Source organism: Thalia democratica, chromosome 3 (genome assembly GCF_965202585.1).
Source record: "Thalia democratica chromosome 3, ktThaDemo2.hap1.1, whole genome shotgun sequence".
Lineage (NCBI taxonomy): Eukaryota > Metazoa > Chordata > Thaliacea > Salpida > Salpidae > Thalia > Thalia democratica.
Genome location: NC_139167.1, coordinates 38,494,132 through 38,513,617, shown reverse-complemented (window position 1 = coordinate 38,513,617; position 19,486 = coordinate 38,494,132). Strand labels below are relative to the sequence as shown.

General features: G+C 27.9%; 2 protein-coding genes across 2 annotated transcripts; both read left to right on the top strand.

Moving 5' to 3' along the window:
• Window positions 1–4,795, top strand: LOC145832266 (multidrug resistance-associated protein 1-like). Its single transcript, XM_082939585.1, has 8 exons — window positions 1–33; window positions 104–280; window positions 483–608; window positions 765–905; window positions 1,879–1,995; window positions 3,072–3,196; window positions 3,262–3,390; window positions 4,672–4,795. The coding sequence occupies exons 1-8, from the start codon at window positions 1–3 to the stop codon at window positions 4,793–4,795; spliced, it is 972 nt and encodes a 323-aa protein (XP_082795711.1).
• A 51-nt stretch (window positions 4,796–4,846) lies between these two features.
• Window positions 4,847–19,024, top strand: LOC145832265 (multidrug resistance-associated protein 1-like). The gene is made up of 28 exons (XM_082939584.1): window positions 4,847–4,955; window positions 5,510–5,684; window positions 6,344–6,464; window positions 6,795–6,928; window positions 6,998–7,099; window positions 7,171–7,272; window positions 7,511–7,657; window positions 7,811–7,971; window positions 8,143–8,269; window positions 8,582–8,758; window positions 9,066–9,134; window positions 9,191–9,289; window positions 10,241–10,394; window positions 10,825–10,882; window positions 10,945–11,038; window positions 11,486–11,606; window positions 11,817–11,909; window positions 12,143–12,293; window positions 12,635–12,794; window positions 13,216–13,306; window positions 13,398–13,506; window positions 14,122–14,350; window positions 14,822–14,974; window positions 15,153–15,311; window positions 16,122–16,288; window positions 17,276–17,390; window positions 17,888–17,967; window positions 18,901–19,024. Exons 1-28 carry the CDS (start codon window positions 4,906–4,908, stop codon window positions 19,022–19,024), a joined length of 3,522 nt encoding a protein of 1,173 aa, XP_082795710.1. The 5' UTR covers window positions 4,847–4,905.
• Window positions 19,025–19,486: the final 462 nt, after the last annotated feature.

Sequence of the window (19,486 nt, the reverse complement as noted above, 5' to 3'; positions counted from 1 at the left end):
ATGAATAATCTATGTGGAGATGAAGAGCTTTTTGTAAGTTTGAAGTTTTGTTGTTTGATAAAATTGTGTGAAAATATTAGTTGATTTTTTAATCAAAATACAGAACATCACTCATTTGTTGACATCAACGGATCCAAAGTTTAGTAAATGTTTTGAGCTAATGGTTTTGGATCTAATACCTTGTACATATTTTTTGTTGTTTTTGCTGCCATTTTATTTGCATAGAAAAAGTTCATATTTTAATCAGATATCGAAGTCTCCACTGTATTACACCAGAATGGTTAGTAAAACACTTTTCATTTTGAGTTTTTTATCAAATGTCTGAAAACTGTTTAAAGAAAATAAATAACAATACACCATTAAGACTATTTAAAAATGTTCTTACTAAGTTCATTAATAAAACTAAATTATAAAGTAGCTTATGGGTGAATACTTTTTTGAGTCTATACCATAAATATAATTTTTTAAATTTTAATTTTCAGGTATCAATGGTATTTATTTGCTTTACTTTGTTTGCAAACATCATGACTTCTTTGTATTTCTACAGTGCTATTAATCCAGCTCCTTTATCTTACTTCATATCTCCAGCTGTTTACATACTTACAATGGTTTATTTTTAAGCATAACTTACTTTACAGTAAAAATTACTAAAAGTACTTGTTATAGCTAAGCACTATTTTGCATTATATAACCTAAAAAGTATTAAACTTTAGATATAAAATTTATAAGTTTAGCATAGATTGTGTGAAACAATTTTACTGTAGGTGTTAGTCATAGGCTTTGTTGATTTTGAAAGAAGAAAAGGAATCAACACGTCTGGATATTTGACTTTCTTTTGGATGGCTGTTTTCATGTTAAACTTGATAGAGCTAAAAGGCAAAGTTGAACCTATTGTAAAAAATGAGGTAGTTTTTTTATGTATACTGTTCTTAAAAAAACACAACTAGTACAATGTTCGTGTTTTAATATTTTTAAAGCTTTAAACTTTTTTTCTTGAACAACTGTGAGTTTTTTATTTTGTGCATGCTTACTTCTTATGAAACATCATATTTGGTATTATCTATACTAGCATATCAGTATCACATAATTTTATTTGTCATAAAAGTTTATGTAATTATTAAAAATACTATAACAAAATATTAAACAAATACAATTAAAGTTGTACATAAATAGTTTGTATAGAGTAACTGTACAAAAGAAATTTTTAAAGCTTAATAAAAGTATTTAAAGTTTTGTGTACGTAGAAAATATCACTTAATCAATAGTTTCTTCCAGTTATTTCTTTTTCACAAATTTTTTAGATTAATAATATCTAAATTAAAAAAGCTTAAATAGTAGTTTTTAGCAGCTGCAAATGCTTTACATTAACTGCTCAATATAAAAAGTATTTAGAAAAAACTTAAATGAAAATCGTTTGAAAGTTCTTTTTATTTAACATTGTATATATTTTTGTAAACTAAATATACTTTTAACCAATGTTTAAGTTTTAAGCTTGTTTTTAATCTTTATTAAAATAAAATAAACATTGCAAATTTATCATTTATAAATTTTTAGTTTATGTCTTTCCTATAACTTCTGTTTTTGTTTTATTGTAATTCAAAGTAAACGTTTATTTATAATGTAATATTCATGATGTAGTATACTTATACTTTTACAATTTATTGTTTGTTCAAGCAAGAGTTTTATTAAATTATCCAAAACTTAGTTTTTTTATTAAGTTTAAAAGAAATTACCATTTAGTTTCACTAAATTCCTAAAAGTTTTAAAGTCCTATTATGTTTGGTAGTTTTGGTATATGAACTAAATATAGTGTAAATTTTATGAAAGTAATATTATAGTATATGAAAGTAAAAAATAAAGCATTGCTTTACTGTACAGGCACTTTCGCCTGAACAACTGGCAGATAATGTGATATACTTTAGCCGATTCATTGGAATAGTTGTGAACTTTGTTTCTATATTCGTTGCAGATGGTCCTTTACAACGAATAAGTGAGGTATCCACTTTGTTATTGTAAATACTTTATTTTTATTAAGTTTTCAAGTGCATCAGTAAAATTGTTGTTTACATAATTAATAATTGTAACTTTAAAAAAAGACGTTTTTAATACTTTTCAGTTTTATTTGAAACTAGACATTTCTTTATATTTAAAATATGAGTATTTCAAGGAATATAAGAAATAGAGAAGTCACATAAAGATGTGTGTAAATGTTTTTAAGTGTAATAATATAGAATTTGTTTAAAACTAAAGCAAGTTGAACAACAATTTTTTTTTTTATGATACAATTGTTATTTATAACGCATATATTTTTTATGTATATAATTATGTAAAATAGTGTATGTAATTGTAAAAAACACAACTATACATGACTTCTTCATATCCATTATTCCTTATTTATAGTAGTTATAAACTTTATATCTAATTTGTTTAAGATTATGGCTTTGACTTTGAACTTTTTACAACTTTTATATAGGTAAACAATCTTTAATCAAAGTTTTTTAACATTTACAATTATGAATTTATAGACTATATAAAAGCTTTTTGGCTAAGATTCTATACAGTATAGTTTTAACTTTATCATATAGTTTATGAAATGTGTAAAAAAATTGTATTCAATGTGATTAATACGAAACATTTCTATACAGTTTTCATTAGTAAATACGTAGGTGTAAATTAATGTTATGTCAAGCTAAAAGTTATTGTATTCTAAATCAATTATTTAATTTCTAATTTAGCAAAGACAATGACTAAAAATTAATATTTCAGTATAGTAATTAAAAATTTTGTCCGGCTTATAGTACTATGCTTACATTACAACACTTTGTTTAATAATCAGAGATTTTTTAATACAAAAGTTTTCTTGTTATGTAGTTAAAACTTGTTAGTTTGTAACAAAATTTATTTTGTACTGAATTGTATTTATTGAAAATTATGATGTAAATGCAATATTATCTGAAATTACAAATGTTTATGTTTTTAAAAACTTTTAAAAGTTTAAAACGAGAGTTTGCCAAATATAAGATATAAATGAGTTTCTAAAGTTGTTTATATTTATTTGTTTAATTTTTTAGGATCCATTCCTAAAAAAGGAAGAAAAAAATGATTACTTGTTGAAACACAGCAGTGACAAACCCTCAGTTTCACCAGAATATTCCTCAAACTTTCTATCCCAGTTTTCTAAACACTGGTTTAACAGGTTAATTACATTTTGATGTGCAAAATAAAAATTTCAAACAAGAAATAATGTTGTCATCTTCGCAGTTTAGTGTGGCTCGGTTACAAGCAGTCAATAAAGCACGAGGACTTGTGGAACTTAAATGATGATTTGAAATCAGCCAGGCAAAACAGAAGGTTTCAACGGTGTTGGGATAAGGAGTTGTCTAAGAAAAAGTTAGCTGATGTTTTTATTGCTCTTAATTTATTAAGAAATAAAATTGATTACTTAACTTTAATGATTTGAAGACTTTAGTCAAATGAAGTCCTTAATTAACAGTGCTAGTGTTTATAATAGATTGTTATTTATTTACTTCTAGCTAGTCATTTCTACTTTTTTTCTGTTTTTTTTAGTTTTTAGCTTCTTAAACTGCACTAGTTAAATATGCCGATTGTTTTACTTAATTTAAAAGTACACCAGGTAATAAAAAAATAAACTCTTATTGTAGTTTTAAATATACAAAAACTTGGTTTTGTCAAACAAATTTAAAGATATCAAAAAAAAAGATAGATAAAAATTGTAAAGTAGGTTACAAGTAATTTTCTAGCTTATACACCATTAGACTAAAGAACTCTTTAAGTACCATAATAGATAACTCAAACTAAAATAACCACTACATTAAAAATTTAAAACCTCTTTTTTTAGATTTTATTAAAAAATTTACTAAAAAAAATAGTTTTCAAAACCTTTGTTTTTAATTTTAGATTACGAACAACATTTTTTTTTATCAAAGTTAAAGTAGAAAATTTTTAAAATGTTTAAAATTTAAGTAACTTGATAGAGTTATTAACTACTATGTTTTTAGATGATGACATTAAATTATCTTTTAGAACTGTTTTGAAAGAGAGATTTAATTTTAAAATTTAGATTAATGTTTTCTGATAAGTTTTAAATTACAAGGACTTAAATGCTTAGAATATTTTTTTTTGATTGAAAAATACTGAAGTTTTTTTGAAATGTTTTTTTTTGTTTTATGTGATTCTGTGTAATTTATTGTCTTTAATTACCAAAAGTATAATAAAATAATAAAAAAATAAAACTTTAAATTTAATTAGTTTGACATACTGTTTGTATCTAGAAACGGAATCTATAGGTTTTGAGTAATTAAGCACAGGTTGTGACTCACTCTATATTTTAAACTTTTTTTGTACATGATATCTACTAAAAGTTTACATATTTGAATTATTTTATAATAAACATGCTTTTCTTTTAAACTGACCATGTCTTTTCAAGTAAAAATAAAATAGTAGCTTAATTAAAGCTATGTTTAAGTTTCGTAACGAAATGTGATATATATGTTTCAATGTTTCTAGACATTTGCTAAATGTTATTAAGATTCAATAATCCAGACTAAAAAGTTACAAGTCTCTAACTTTTTAAGCTTACTAGTTACAAAATTGTAAATTCATAACAAAAGATTGAATAAAAATTAGCACATTTACCTACTAAAACTGCAGAGTGCCCGAGAATATTTATGTGAACGACGGTTATGAAGACAACGACCAACAATATCAGTTTAACGACGACGACGATGCTCTTCTGGACAGCTATGTGCATGAACTGAGTTTGTTTGTTGTTTAAATGTTAACTTTTTTCTTTTTAAACGTCTGTATTTTACAGCGCCCGAAAAGCCATCGTTGATAAGAGCGTTGGTGAGTACGTTTTATTCAGACTGGTCAATAACAGTGTTTATGGAAGTTGTAAAATTGTTCTTTTGGGTAGCAGGACCTTGGCTTCTGAGGTAAACATTTTAAAAACTCACTATGCTTTATTTAATGCTTTTTTAAAAACTAACAATTTTTTTATTCGGTTATTTAGTACTAAAAGTTAATTAAAAGTGTTTGTAAGTACTGAAGTTTACAGTTTTTAAAAGATAAAAGTATACTTTTTTTATGTTTATTTATTGATTTCAACAAAAATTAGTTTAAATATTAAATTCATTACAATGTTTTAACAATAAATAACAATATAGACATTTTATAATTTAAAAAAATTGATGGTTTTATTTTATCAAAAAAATGTTTAAAGTTATCAATACGCATTTACTTAAAATATATTAATATATTTACAATTTTAAAATTTATAGTTTATATATAACAAAATCCTGCAATACAAAGTAGTTTGAGTTGTAAACGATGTAACACCAATGTTTTTCAAATGAAATTTTATTCTGTTAACAAAAAAATGTCTAAAAAAGGTAGTTGCTTTTATTTGTACTTTTAACAATTACTGATCATTAACACCGATAGTACTTAACTTATAAAAAAGTTATTCTTAAAAGACACTTTGAAACAGCGCACTGATAAACTTCACTGAAAGCGACCAGCCCGCGTGGATAGGATTCGCACTTTCAGTCCTGCTCTTCTTCAAGTCGATAGGCGAAGATTTTGTCGGCCAGGAAGAAGGGTACACGAACTTGCGAATCAGCTTTCAAATCAAGTCGGCGCTCATTGGGGCCGTGTATAAAAAGGTTAGTATCAAATGAAGTTGATTTCACTTGTGTAGTTTTTTATATGCTACAGAAAGAATAGTTTTTTTTTTTTTTAAATTTAAGTTAAGTGAGTGTAAAAATAATCTACTAATAAGTGATGGTTTTAATATAGATTTTTGAGCATCACGTAGTATTTGAGTTTTGTAAACAATCATTTTGTTATTGAGGTTGTTTAATTTACGTACTTATCGAAAATAGATTTTTTGAGATAAATTTGTTATATGTATATAAAACAACAATATATTGGTACAGTATAAATTATTATTATTAAGAATTTTTTGACTAAGACAGTTTTTTATTTGATCAACAGTTCCCATTTTTATTTAGTAGAAATTGTTACTTCTATATACACGTCTACACCATAGTTCTTAATATACAAATTCTTAAAGACATAATCACTTAAATTTCAGGCACTATTTTGTTTTAATTTTTTTATAATTTGTGAAAAATATCAGTAGTTTTATAAATATTTTATAGTAATGCAAGGTTAACTCTTTTACTTTCATTGTTAAACTTTAATTTTTAGATTTGTTTACTTTTCGTGGAATATAAAAGTATCTTAACACTTACTTAAGATGTTTATAATTTTTACGTAGATACTTATCTATTTTGATAATGAAAGAGTTTTTTTTTTTCAGTCATTGGTATTATCTAATACATCCCGTAAATCTTCAAATTCAGGAGAAATTGTTAATTTGATGTCGCTGGATTCTCAAAGAGTTTCGAATGTAATTCACTGGCTGAATATTCTTTGGATTGGTGAGTTTATTTATAGTGAATTTTGTTTATGTAAGTATTTCATACAGACTTTAAAAACATGATTTAAAGTATTTTAGAAGTTGTAATGGTGTTTTTATTATTTTCTTTAAGTTTTTAACAAACTTTTTAGTTTTAAGTTTTACATTTAGTTTTTTATTTATTTATTGTTTCATGTTTTTTATGTCACTGAAAGCAATACACTGTGTTTAAACTTCAACTTAAAGTTGTTTAAAAGTACGTTTTACACACAAAATCATATTTTTCTGTTTGAAAAATATCTAAAATAATTTTTTATTAGACATTATTACTCCCAACCATTAAACATTACAGCTCCGACACAAATCGCACTAGCGGTAGTATTGCTCTACCGCCAAGTCGGATACTCCGTGTTTGCCGGGCTTGGGTTGCTTCTGTGTCTTGTACCAGCTAACATCGTTCTCTTCAAGAAGATGTTTGATGCTAATGTAAGTGTTTAATCCATAGTATAAATACTTATAAATTGTTTTTTATAACTTAAGGTTTGTTTGTTTTAGACAGAAAAGATGAAGAGGAAAGACGAAAGAATAAAAATGATGAACGAAGTTTTGCGCGGAATAAAACTTTTGAAAATGTACGCGTGGGAACTTTCTTTCAAGGTTCGCTTTTTGTCTATTTTCAAGTTAAAACTTTATCTTTTCGCATAAAACATTACACAACTTTTATGCAGGAAAAGGTTGATAAAATCAGAAATTTGGAGTTGGCGCAGATAAAAAGATGGTACAATCTGCGAACAATAAACAGAGTTTTGTTTATGATCAGTCCTGGAATGGTAATTTTTTTTGTTTTAATTAGGTTTTTTAAACTAGTATTACTAATTTATCACCTGAAAACACTAATTAGTTGTATTATTTAATATAATCTAAGTTTATAGGTTCTTAAATTACAATCGATTGAAGTGCAAGTGTAAAAAAATAAAAAAAAACTGATATTATTAAACATATTAATTAGCATTAACAAGTAGATTACTCTTTCATTTTTACGCAAATTTTACTCAATAAAATTCACAGGTAAGTGTGCTAACCTTTGGTGTCTTCATATTGTCCGATGATTCAAACGTGCTCACAGCTAAAAAAGCGTTTGTATCGCTCACCTTGTTTTACATGCTCTTCTTTCCCATTCATCTGCTACCCATAGTCATTCCCATACTGATCGATGTAAGCTACTTTTGTAATTATTCAATAATCAACTACTTATAAAGAACTTTATCTAAAGATTGTGCTGAAGTTTTTCTTGAAGTTCACTTTTTTAGCTAAAAAGTTTAAAATAATATATAAGTATGTTCAATTTGTTATTAAGATTTTTTTCAGGCAAAAGTCAGCCTAAAGCGTTTGAATGAGTTCTTAAACTTGGACGAGCTTAATCCTAATGACGTATTGAGGTACAAATCAGAAGCGGAAGAAGCTGCAATATTAATTAAAAATGCCAGTTTCAAGTGGGATAAAGAAGAAGAAAGCCCAACACTTAAAAAGTACAATTAATTTCAGTAGTCTTAGAGTTAAAAATTAAAGTAGTCGCTAAAATCCAATTGCTTAAGAAATTTTTGAATGTGTTATAAGTATTAACTTTTATTATTTTTATAGCAGCAATTTCTTTTAACACTTTATCTTATTAAGTAATGAAGTTTTATCATTTTTCTTAGCATAAACATGAGTGTAAACGAAGGTGAACTCGTAGCAATAGTCGGTCAGGTCGGCTGTGGAAAGTCGTCGTTGCTGTCTGCCATGCTCGGTGATATGATAAAGTTTGAAGGAAATGTGTCACTCGTTGTTAGTTTGCCTTATTTCTTCTAGCAATAATTTTTAGCTAATGCAATAATTCTATGACAACATCTTCAACCTCTTTTTAAAAAGGTAGATTACTTGGTAGTACTTATAATAATATCAATCACAAAGTCCTGTTTTTCAAAGGAAAATGACTACCAGTAAAAGCTAATAAAAAACCTTCGTTTTTTTTTTAATCAAAGTATTTGTAAAAGTCATGATGTTACATAATGTTTTTATAAAAAACTGAAGAAAAATCTGTAATTATTATTTTTTATTTAATACAACTAATTTCTGACAACATGTTCAACCTTGCAGGGGAGCACGGCGTACGTGCCGCAGCAAGCGTGGATACAGAACTCGACTGCCAGGAAGAACGTTTTGTTCGGCAAGAAGATGGAAAGATCGAGGTACGACCGCGTGGTCGAAATCTGCCAGCTTTCCGACGACTTCAAAATTTTGCCCGGTGCCGATCTCACTGAAATCGGCGAGCGTGTGAGTTGCTTATATATTTGTCATTCAAATAGACTTATACTTAGTTTTTTATAGTTGAAAAGTAATATTTTTTTTAAGTTTATTTTGTAACTCACTTCTTTTAGCTCGTTTGTAAAGCTTTAACTTATGCAGAATAAGTTTTAGAAGTGAAACATATAACATTTTTATAATTCTTACTTTTAAGTAATAATTCAAAAATAGTTTTTCTTACACGATTTTTTGGTGATTTAATCAAAAATTGTATTTTTCACCCATATATGGCAATGTACATTTTGCAAGTGTGAAACGTTATTTGAATAAATTTCAGGGTATCAACTTGTCCGGGGGTCAAAAACAGCGTTTATCATTGGCTCGTGCCGCCTACCAAGACCTGGATGTGAGTCGTGTTGTTATTTGATTAACAAACCGATTTTAATACATAAATTTCAACAGGTGTACTTGTTTGACGACCCGCTCAGCGCTGTGGACGCTCATGTTGGCAAAAACATATTCGACAAAGTTATCGGACCTGCAGGATTTCTAAAGAACAAGGTTTGTGTACACCTGTTAATGCATAGTTGTTTCTTTAAGTTATGAATTTTAAAATATGCCTATTGAATTTTGTATGGCTAAACGTTAGTCTCGATTTTAAACAGAAAAGTTTTAGTGTAAGTTAAATGACAGGACTAGTTTTACGAAATTTGTAAAATGTACACTATTAAATGTTAATGTAAAATACACGCATTTTAAATTTATAGAAATATAAATAAACGACCTTTTAATGCAAGATCTATATATAGTTATTAAAATAAAGAAAAAGCAAAAGTTAAATCTCTTTTTAGCGATTATTTCAATTAATTTTTGTGTAATTGTATAAATACATACAAAGTAGCATCTTATAATTGAAATAAAAGATTATATTTTATGTTATTTATCTTACATTTTACATACTTTTTCTAATCTAAAATAGTCTTTAATTAAACTTAAAATATACATGTGTTTGGGTTATACGCATGATTTAACTTCAGGCTTTTTAACACCAGTAATAATTATTTACATTAACATTTCAAACAACGTTGATAAAAGTAAAAAATTTAAATTTTTGAAAGTTACTTTGTAAGGTACTTAAATGCAAAACTGCCAGGCATAGTTGCCATAATTTAGAGCTTTTCACTTGCGCTATCAAAATTATATGCTAATTCACAAAAAGCTCAAGTTTGCTGCCAGCAAATATTAGAAAGTTTAACTTTTGTAATTTTATACAAACTGCTGTAAGCGGTCAATTGCCTAAAGCAGTCAGGTATACACAGGCTTTACAATCCAAATATTTTTTTTTAATAAGTTTAAAGTTTTATTTAGTTTTTATGTGATATATGTAATTAAACTTCCATTTGAATTTCAAAATCACTTATAATATTTTTCAAAAAAAAAAGTTATTTTTTTATAAATCTTATAGTTTATATAACATAGTTCAATTAGCACTGAATTATAAATTTGACACAGACAAGAGTTTTGGTGACCCACGGTGTTTCGTTTTTGCCTCAAGTGGACAAAATAATTGTCATCAGCGAGGGCACGGTTTCCGAGGTGGGCACCTTCGAGCAACTGGTGGAGAACAACGGAAGCTTTGCTGAGTTTCTCGCCACGCACGCCGAGAGTTAGTTTCAATATTCACTTGTTTGATTTTTAATTGCTTTTAAAACTAAACGCTTTGGTTTTAAATTTTAATTTGCTTTTTTTTTAATTTAAAAAAAGTTTTAGTGACTTTTTTTAAAAATATTAAACTTAAGCTACTTGTCAGTTTTTTGAAGCCTAGTTTTTCAATACAAGTTATGTAAATATTTTTCGTTTGCCACGCGCGAGTGTTACGCAAGTGAAACCAAACAAGCTGTTCAAAAGCAACTTCAACAAACCCAACATGCCGTTGTAGGTTTTTTATCAGCTCAACAAGGTGTGGGCGGGAGAGTTCGCGCGGATTTTTATCAAACAAAACGTCAAGTCATCTCGTGCTTTTATGCTCGCTACCGAAACTATACAGCGCGTCAAGTTTAAAAGGTGTTTTGTTTACGGTTTGTTTTATCTGGCAGGCTTGACCTCTATTGACGAAAAAGAACAAGAAAAAACTGCTGACGAAACTCGGAAAAGGTTTGTGAATGCAAGTAGATTAAAAAAATCGTTTCTTTTATCAAGTTGTTTTTTTTTTTTAGAATTTTATCCGAGGGGCAGCAATCGGATGTGGACAAAAAAGAAGACGACGAAGTTGCTAAAACTACTTCAGAAGAAGTTGCAGAAACCGGGAAGGTTCGTTGTTGTTAATAACAAAATGAGTTTTAATTTTTTTGAAAATGTTCAGTTTAATGATGGGTTAATTAGTGTTACTTTTTTTTTGACCAAGTAACTTTTAAATAGTTTTTTTTTAATTCTTATGAAAAACTTGATGATAAAGATGTTTTATTAATTATGTAAGCTTAATTCTTGTTTTTTGAATAAAATTAAAATAATGAATTTCACCGCACGACCAAAAACAAACGAAACCGTTCGTAGGTTGTCTCAGATGCAGTTGTAGTTAGTCGTACGGTGAATTTCATTATTTATTATTGATGGCGTGAAGCATCTCAACTTAGTTGATGATAGCCGAAATAAATGCTAATTAAAATAAATTAAAAAAATTATAAATATGTTTTGTTTAAAAACATGAATTTTTTTTTTTGATATTTACTCATGTTGTAAAACAAAATGTATTTTTAGGTCAGCAAGAAGCATTATATTACGTATTTGAAATCGTTCGGAATTATTTTTGCAATTTTTTCAATCCTATCTGAAACTTCTTACCACGTTTTGCTTGAATTTAGTTCAATTTGGTTATCAGGTAACTAACTTAGTGCTATGTTTAAACATTGGTAAAGTTATAACGAACATGTCTTCAGTATTTTAGTTAACGGAAAGTTTTCAAAATGACTAAAATGTTTTTAAAAACTTTTTTCGTTTTAAAAGTTCCTGTAGACATTTAATAGTGTTTGATAACCTGTTTGAATTTATAAATTTATTCATAACGCTTTAATTCTAATTATTATAACAGCATGGACAAATGACCCAATAGATCCAGTTACTGGCAAACAGAACAGCACAATGTACAGGCTTGCTGTCTATGGTGGTCTTGGACTGGGAGAAGGTTTAAGTTTTTTGTATTATTTTTTCAAATGGTAATACTAAAAATATACATGATGAAGAAAAAATTAACTTCTATTTAGGAAATGTTGTTAGAATTTTTTTCGAAAAGTTTTAAATGTTGTAGTTGTTAAAATGTTTGAAAAAAAAATCAGCAAGTTTGCTTTTGTTTGCGAAATGTGCATGTATTGTTTGAAAATACTGTCGCCTAAAACTAATTAAGCGTTGCAAACGAAGGGTTGGCCGCCTTATTTGGTACCATGGTCGTATTTCACGGAGCTATCAGGGGAGGCAGGATCATCCACGACAGATTGTTGATGAGAATATTGCGCGCTCCAATGTCCTACTTCGATACGACACCTACCGGTAGAATTATTAACAGATTTAGGTTCATGAATGTTATGTATTGTTGTTTCAATGGTTTAAAAAGGTGTTCTTACAAAATTATAGCTAGTTAAGAATTTATTCAGTAAGCTTCGTATTTGAGCTTTTTTTTAAGTTTTTAAAGTAACCGAAATTAATTATTTGATATAAGTTGTAAATTATGTTTTTCAAAAATTTCAAATAAAAATTCAACATAACTTAATACTAGTTTGTTTATAAAATTTTTAACGTTGTGTATCTACAATATCTAATCAAGTTTAAATTTATTTAAGCATGCTTTTCGGTGTTTTCAACAAAAAGTGTTTGGCCAATAGTTGTATAATTAAAAAACGGAACATATTTCAGTAAAGATGTGCAGTGCATTGACGAAGCGGTTCCGATTATTTTGAGAGAAATGATAACTCACTTAGCGGATATGCTTTGCATGCTGCTTGTCATAACTTACACCACCGTAAACTTCCTCTTCTTTCTGTTGCCCATCTCCGTCGTTTACTTTATTTTACAGGTTAGTAATAACTAGTTAAAAACAAGCCTAATTAAGTTAGAAAATAAAACAAACTCTATTATAGCGCTTTTTAAGGAAGGCTTACTTGGATATGTTACATATAAATGCATTTATAACCTTTACTAAAATCAGTTTAACATTTTACAAGCCTCTTTTTATTTCTTGTGTTCTACAAATTATAAAAAAAAAACGGTTTTAGTTTGACACATTAACATTCATTTGCTTATTTTTACATATAACTTTTTATTTAATTTAGTTTAGTTCTGTCATGTACACTAGATGCAAATATTTTAGATTTACGACAAATTCTGAAAACTATTTAAACGGATAGTTTCTTTTACTTTTCAGTGTTGTTAACCTTAATTGTTTTAAACATAGTTTAATCTTCAGTTTAAATATAACCTAATTAAATAAACTACAGCGTATTTTTATTCCAACTTCGAGACAAATAAGAAGACTGGAATCAATCAGTAACTCACCGATATATTCCCATTTCGAAGAAACTCTTTTAGGTAATTATATGTTTTCCTTAATACCTTTTTTCGCGAACTAATGTGATTAGCAAGCTATGTATAAAACGTTAAATTAATTATTATAAAATAGGAGTTTCTACAATAAGGGCTTATAATTTAAAAGAAGATTTCAGCAAACAAAACGAACAAAAAGTAGATTCTATGTTAAGAGTTGCCTACGTAAGAAATGCTGCATTTAGGTAAATTTTGTTTATAGGCTTTTATTAAATATGTTATTTTATTCAAAATAACTTGTGTCTCATTAATTGTTTGTATGGGTTTTTAAGACTTATTTTTACTAATTAAGTTTTATCACCAATCGATTAAGTTTTCTTGAACTCTTTGTCCCTGAGATTTGAGTCTTGAAAAAAAAAATTATAAACTTTATCTAACTTAAAAAAAAATTCTTTTATTAAACTTAACCGATATTTTTCTGGTTAATTTATTTCTATCTTACTTCATTTTTTGTTTACGTTTTTGTATGAAAATTATTTAAAATTACTTGCATTTTACAATAAATAGATTAGCAAATTCTTCTTAATAATTTATACTGATCAATGAAAAAAATAAAAAAATATTTAAGTTAATAACAAAAATATAGACAAAAAGTCAATACTAAAAATGTTTCACCAGTTGTTAAAATTTCTTACATATTAAACTTTGGTATGCGTTCGTTTTTTATAGTTTCCAGACAGTTCAAAGCAGCGTTGGCCTTACAAATGAACAAAAAACTTGTTTTATTTCGTTTATAAAATAAACAAACACTTAAACTTTCACAAATGTTCACCACGCTTTTGCACAATACATTTCCCCAGGTGGCTGGGTCTGAGGCTGACGGTGATCGGCTCGCTGGTCGTCCTCGCCGCCTCCCTCCTCTCCGTCCTGGAACGGGGACAGTTGAGCGGCGGCCTGGTCGGCCTGTCCATATCCACGTCGCTCGGGGTGACCGGCACGATGAACGCCATCGTGCGGTTGATAACCGAACTGGAGAACCAGGTGGTTTCGATAGAGCGCGTGGTGGAGTATTCTAAAGTGGAGCAGGAGGTTTGTTTCAATTGAGTTGGGCGTGTCAAGATGTTTATGGTTGTAGTTAATAACTATGTCTATGTTACTATCTATTATGCTACTTTGTTTGAGTGTATACTACTGGTATATACATATATATTTATATATATAAAAAGGTTTATTTCAAGATATATCTTGAAATAAACCTTTTTATTAACAAAGCCCTTAAGGTGGGCTCAGTGTGAAAGATTTGATTTATCAAGTTAAATAACTTAATTATATATATATATATATATTCTATTCTATATCTATTCTTAGAGATTTTTGAGACTCCGTAGATCTGTTCTTAAATTTATTTGAGAGCAGTGAAACGCCGTTAGTTGAAATAAAGTTTTAGCACAAGAACATCTGTGGTAATTCTATATATATATATATACTTTTACATCGAGGTGTTTTTTTATATTGCAGTTTCATTTAGAACCGTTATTCAAAAACAAATACTGGCAACAGGCGCCTTTAGAAGTTGAAGGCGATCAAGCGTTGGAAGGCGGGTCGTGGCCGAAAGAGGGCGAGATCGAGTTCAAGGATTATTCGACGAGGTACAGAAAAAAGCTGGAACTCGTGGTGCGCGATTTTAACATTGTCATCAAAGGTGGTGAAAAGGTGGGATGAACTTTTACACGGAATTTATTTCTGCGTATAGGCTTTAACAAACTATTTGTATGTAAACACGTATTTAAATATACCGAGAAAAGCTCAAGTATATTTTTAATTGGCTAGTAGTATGCTACAAAATTCATGTAACAAAAAATTCTTAAAAACTAAATATTCTTACAAACAGATAGGAGTTGTGGGTAGGACGGGAGCGGGAAAATCGTCGCTCACGCTGGCCTTGTTCCGCATCATTGAACCTGCGTCGGGTCACGTGACGATCGACGGCGTTGAAACTTCGAACGTCGGCCTCCACTCCCTGCGCTTCAACATCGCAATCATACCGCAAGTTTGTAAAAAACTGTTTAGTTTTCAGTAAAACGCCTCGTTTTACTTTTTTTGTAGTTTATTATTTAATCTTATCATCAGCGCTGCCACAAGGTTAGGAAATCAGGAAAAACTAAACTAAATGACGAAAGTCAGGAAAAATTGGAGGTTTTTGTAAAAAGAGTCAGGAAATTTGAAAAAACATTAGGTTTTGTCAGTTCAAATTTACAAAACTCCTTATTTTCCAAATCCTTCAAATGGTAAAATATTAATTTAAATTCTTTTAAAGTCAGACCGAAATTGAAAAATTTTCCTAGAAATTTACAAAATTACTTAATTTCCAATACCTTCATCTGATAAAAATTAATAAAATATCGTTTATAATTGTTATAATATAATTTATTATAATTTATTAGATTATAATTTTTTGATTTTATTGTCAAAACAATGTTACACTCGTTTGAAATAAATCAAACGATTTCATCAGTCGAATAATAAAACCTTATTCAAATAGAATTTAATTTAGATCAAATAAGTATTAAAAAAAAATGAGAATATATTTTGAACAAGTTTAAATTCTATTTGAATAAGGTTTTATTATTCACCTGAGAATCTCGTTTGATTTATTTCAAACGAGTGAAACATTGTTTTGACAATAAAATTTTAAAAATTCAGTTAAAAAATAAGTTTAGTAGTTTCTTCCTCGTTTTTAAAATTGTGTCTATTTTTTCTGTGTCGCGCACCTTGTGCATGAAATTTTTTAGCACAACATGCACAGTCGATTTCGACAAATAAAAAGCCTAATATTGTTTTTAACTCTCTTTTGATTCAGGATCCCATCTTGTTTTGCGGGTCGCTCCGAATGAACCTAGACCCGTTTGATGTTTACAGCGACGAAGAGGTCTGGAAGGCTATTGAACTTTCCCACCTCAAGACGTTCGTCTCCTCGACGCAGAAAAAACTCCTTCACGAGGTGTCCGAAGGAGGGGAAAATTTGAGGTTTGTTGTATAATTTTTAGCGTGTTATTTTTAGCAGTAATATGCACAGTGTTTGTAAAACTAAACTGTATTAATATTTTATGACGTTTTTTGCTCAAACATTTTGAGGCGAAAATTAATTGTTGTTTAAAAAACATAATTAGTACATATATACATTTCTTTTATGATAAGTTGTTTGTTAAAATAAGTTTTGTAAAAGCTCTTTAAAGAAAGTTCAAACTGTTAAAGTAAAGCAATTATTTCTCAATGTTTATATTTAACATTTTTTTTTACTAAATAAATAGCTACATAAGAGTTATACTGTATTTTCTTAAAAGTCTAAAGATTTTTATTTGTGTTTAGCCGAAAACAAAAAAAAAAAACTTTTCTTACAAAATATAAGTAACTTTTATAGAAACCTAAAGTTTTATTGCAAAACCGCTTGTCCTAAACACCAACAGTAGGGTGCTTATTTTTACAGCTTCCTTTGAGTTTCTGGCAGGAAAAAAATTTCTGTTTTGGAAATATCATAAAAACACCCTGTGCAAACTTTTTTAGATGATTTGAAGAAACTTTCACCTTGGCACCAACAATTTTTCTAAAAATCACCCCAATGCAAATGTATGGGATGCAAAAAATACGACCTTGGAGTTTTAAGCTGATTTTTTTTTTTATGTGGCGAATTATCACACAAACACATTGTGAACAATTTAAAGCGATTAAAGGAAGGTTTTATGGTGCCATTTCTTGTTTTTTGAAAAAAACTAACTGGAGATCCATGAAAACTTACAAAAAAAAGTAAGAATTACATATAATCAAGAAGTGCCACCAAACACTTTCTTTAAATCGTTTTTTATAGTTTTTTAAGCATTTTTTTTTTCGGCCGAAAAATCAAATTAGTTATAAAAATAAGCACCCTAACCAACAGTGATCTCGATTTTTTTTATCCAAAAAAAAAAAGGTTATTTTCCGCAGCAGTATTTCTCAAAAGTATAATGTTTGTCGCAGTGTCGGTCAACGTCAGTTAGTGTGCTTGGCCCGTGCTCTTTTGAAGAAGTGCAAGATTCTAGTTCTCGATGAGGCAACCGCAGCCGTCGACTTGGAAACGGACTCACTCATTCAAGTTTGAAATAGTTTACTAAATCGGAGTTCAATATATTTATTTCTTAACTATTCTACACTAACTTTAAAATATAAAAGAATTTGAAATAACTGCTTTGTCAACATGTTAGGGTTAGTTAATATAAAGCATTTTGCTGAAGTATTAATAAATTTCTAACAGTACTATATATTTTTAAAATATTTTTTTTTGTAATTAATTCTTACTTTTAACTTTTTTTTGGCAATAGAATAAACATGTATTAGTATTTATTTTAATTAAAACAAAGGTTTGAAATAGTAGATGTATAAACCATATATATTACAATGATTATAGCAAAAAATAACGTAACAATTTATTTATTTTTTTCTATGCGCTTGACCTCAGTGGCGGTAGTGTCAAATTTTTATTTGAGTGCTTAGAAAATCATGACATCAGTTAATAATTTATTAATTCATTAAATACTGCACATCAACAGTACACAACTTTACTTATTATTTTGCTTTTAACTTGTGTTACAGCAAACAATCAGGCAGCAGTTTTCGCATTGCACTGTCTTCACGATCGCCCACCGACTGAACACTATCATGGACAGTGACAGGTTAGAAAAGTAATTGTAGATAAGCTCTAGATACCATTCAAAGATCGAAATAATTGTTACAGGATTGCCACTTTACACAAAAAACCTTGGAATTTGAGAAATTTTGAAAAAAATAACCTGGAATTTTTAACATATTAAGAAGTAAAACTTCGATTTGACACAAAAAATCTATCATGTAGATATTTTTTTTTTGTCATCATCAAAAATTTTTTTTATTAAAAAACACATATAAATTAGCTCAATAGTATCTTTTCATTGTTTTTATACTATTTAACACAGTTTCTTACCTTAAACTTAACTTTAAACTAAAAATAAACCCAAAAGTGTGTACGTTTAAAAACCTGGAGGAAATTTGGAAAACCTGGAAAAATTTGAAAAAACGAGTGGCAACCCTGAAGTTAAAACAATGAGTTAAAAAATTATTATACAAAAGTTTTCAATTCTTAATGAATAAATTATTCTAATTTCTTTATAAGTAGTCCATAGTTGAACTATAAAAGTGTAATAAATACCTTTTTTACTGAACCTTTAAAACCAATCTGAAATTTTGTAAACTGTAAAAAACTATTTAATAGAATATAACTTCATGATTATTTTAATTTGGTAAGTATTTCAAAACGTGTTTTTGACAATTGTTGTTTTAAATTGTTGTTAATATTTATGATTGAATTTAAGTTCGCAAACAAACGTTTATGTTTGTATAATTGTATATTTACTTTAAAAACTTCTTAGAACTTTTGAATACTTTTTAAAAGACTTTTTAACAGTTATTATAATTTAACACTAAAACGATTTAAAATAAAAGTTTAAAATCACATTTTAAAAGTGTTAGATAAATTTTCAATTAACTTTTTCAATTAAGTTTATTTTAATTTAGTTATAAATTTATTTTTTCACTTTCAGCTTTAATGATGTGCTTAAAATTGCTTATAGAATTGCAGTAATGGATAAAGGTCAGTTGTCACAGCTAGACTCACCTAAAAACTTGCTGGAAGACGAACAAGGCATTTTTTACACGATGGCCAAAGATGCTGGGATTGTATCCGCTAAAGAGTAATTTTCTTATCTCCTGTGTTGTGGTTTTGCTGTTTTTAATCATGGGAAAATTACTAACATACATTCTATAACCTATTTTGAAAATTATAAAGCGTATCATTTTTTTTTAATCAAAGCTTTAAAACTAGTCTTTATTTTAGTTTAAGTTTTGTAAATGCAAGTTGTTTTTGTACTTGAATTTAATGTGTTTACTTTTTATACGATTAGGTAAATTCTGTCAATGTTTGTCATAGCCATACTAACACAATTCTATTAATGTTAAAGTTTTAAATAACATCACTGTGAATTTAGAAAAGTATAATTGAAAACTATTTAACATTAGCTTTTTCTAGGATTAGCAGTTTGCTATTGTACTCACTGAGGCAAAATATTAGAATTTAAAGTTCTTTTTTATGTCTTATTTATTTAGATTATATTCCTATTGAGTTACAAATACGTTATAGTTTGAAAATTTTTAATTAAT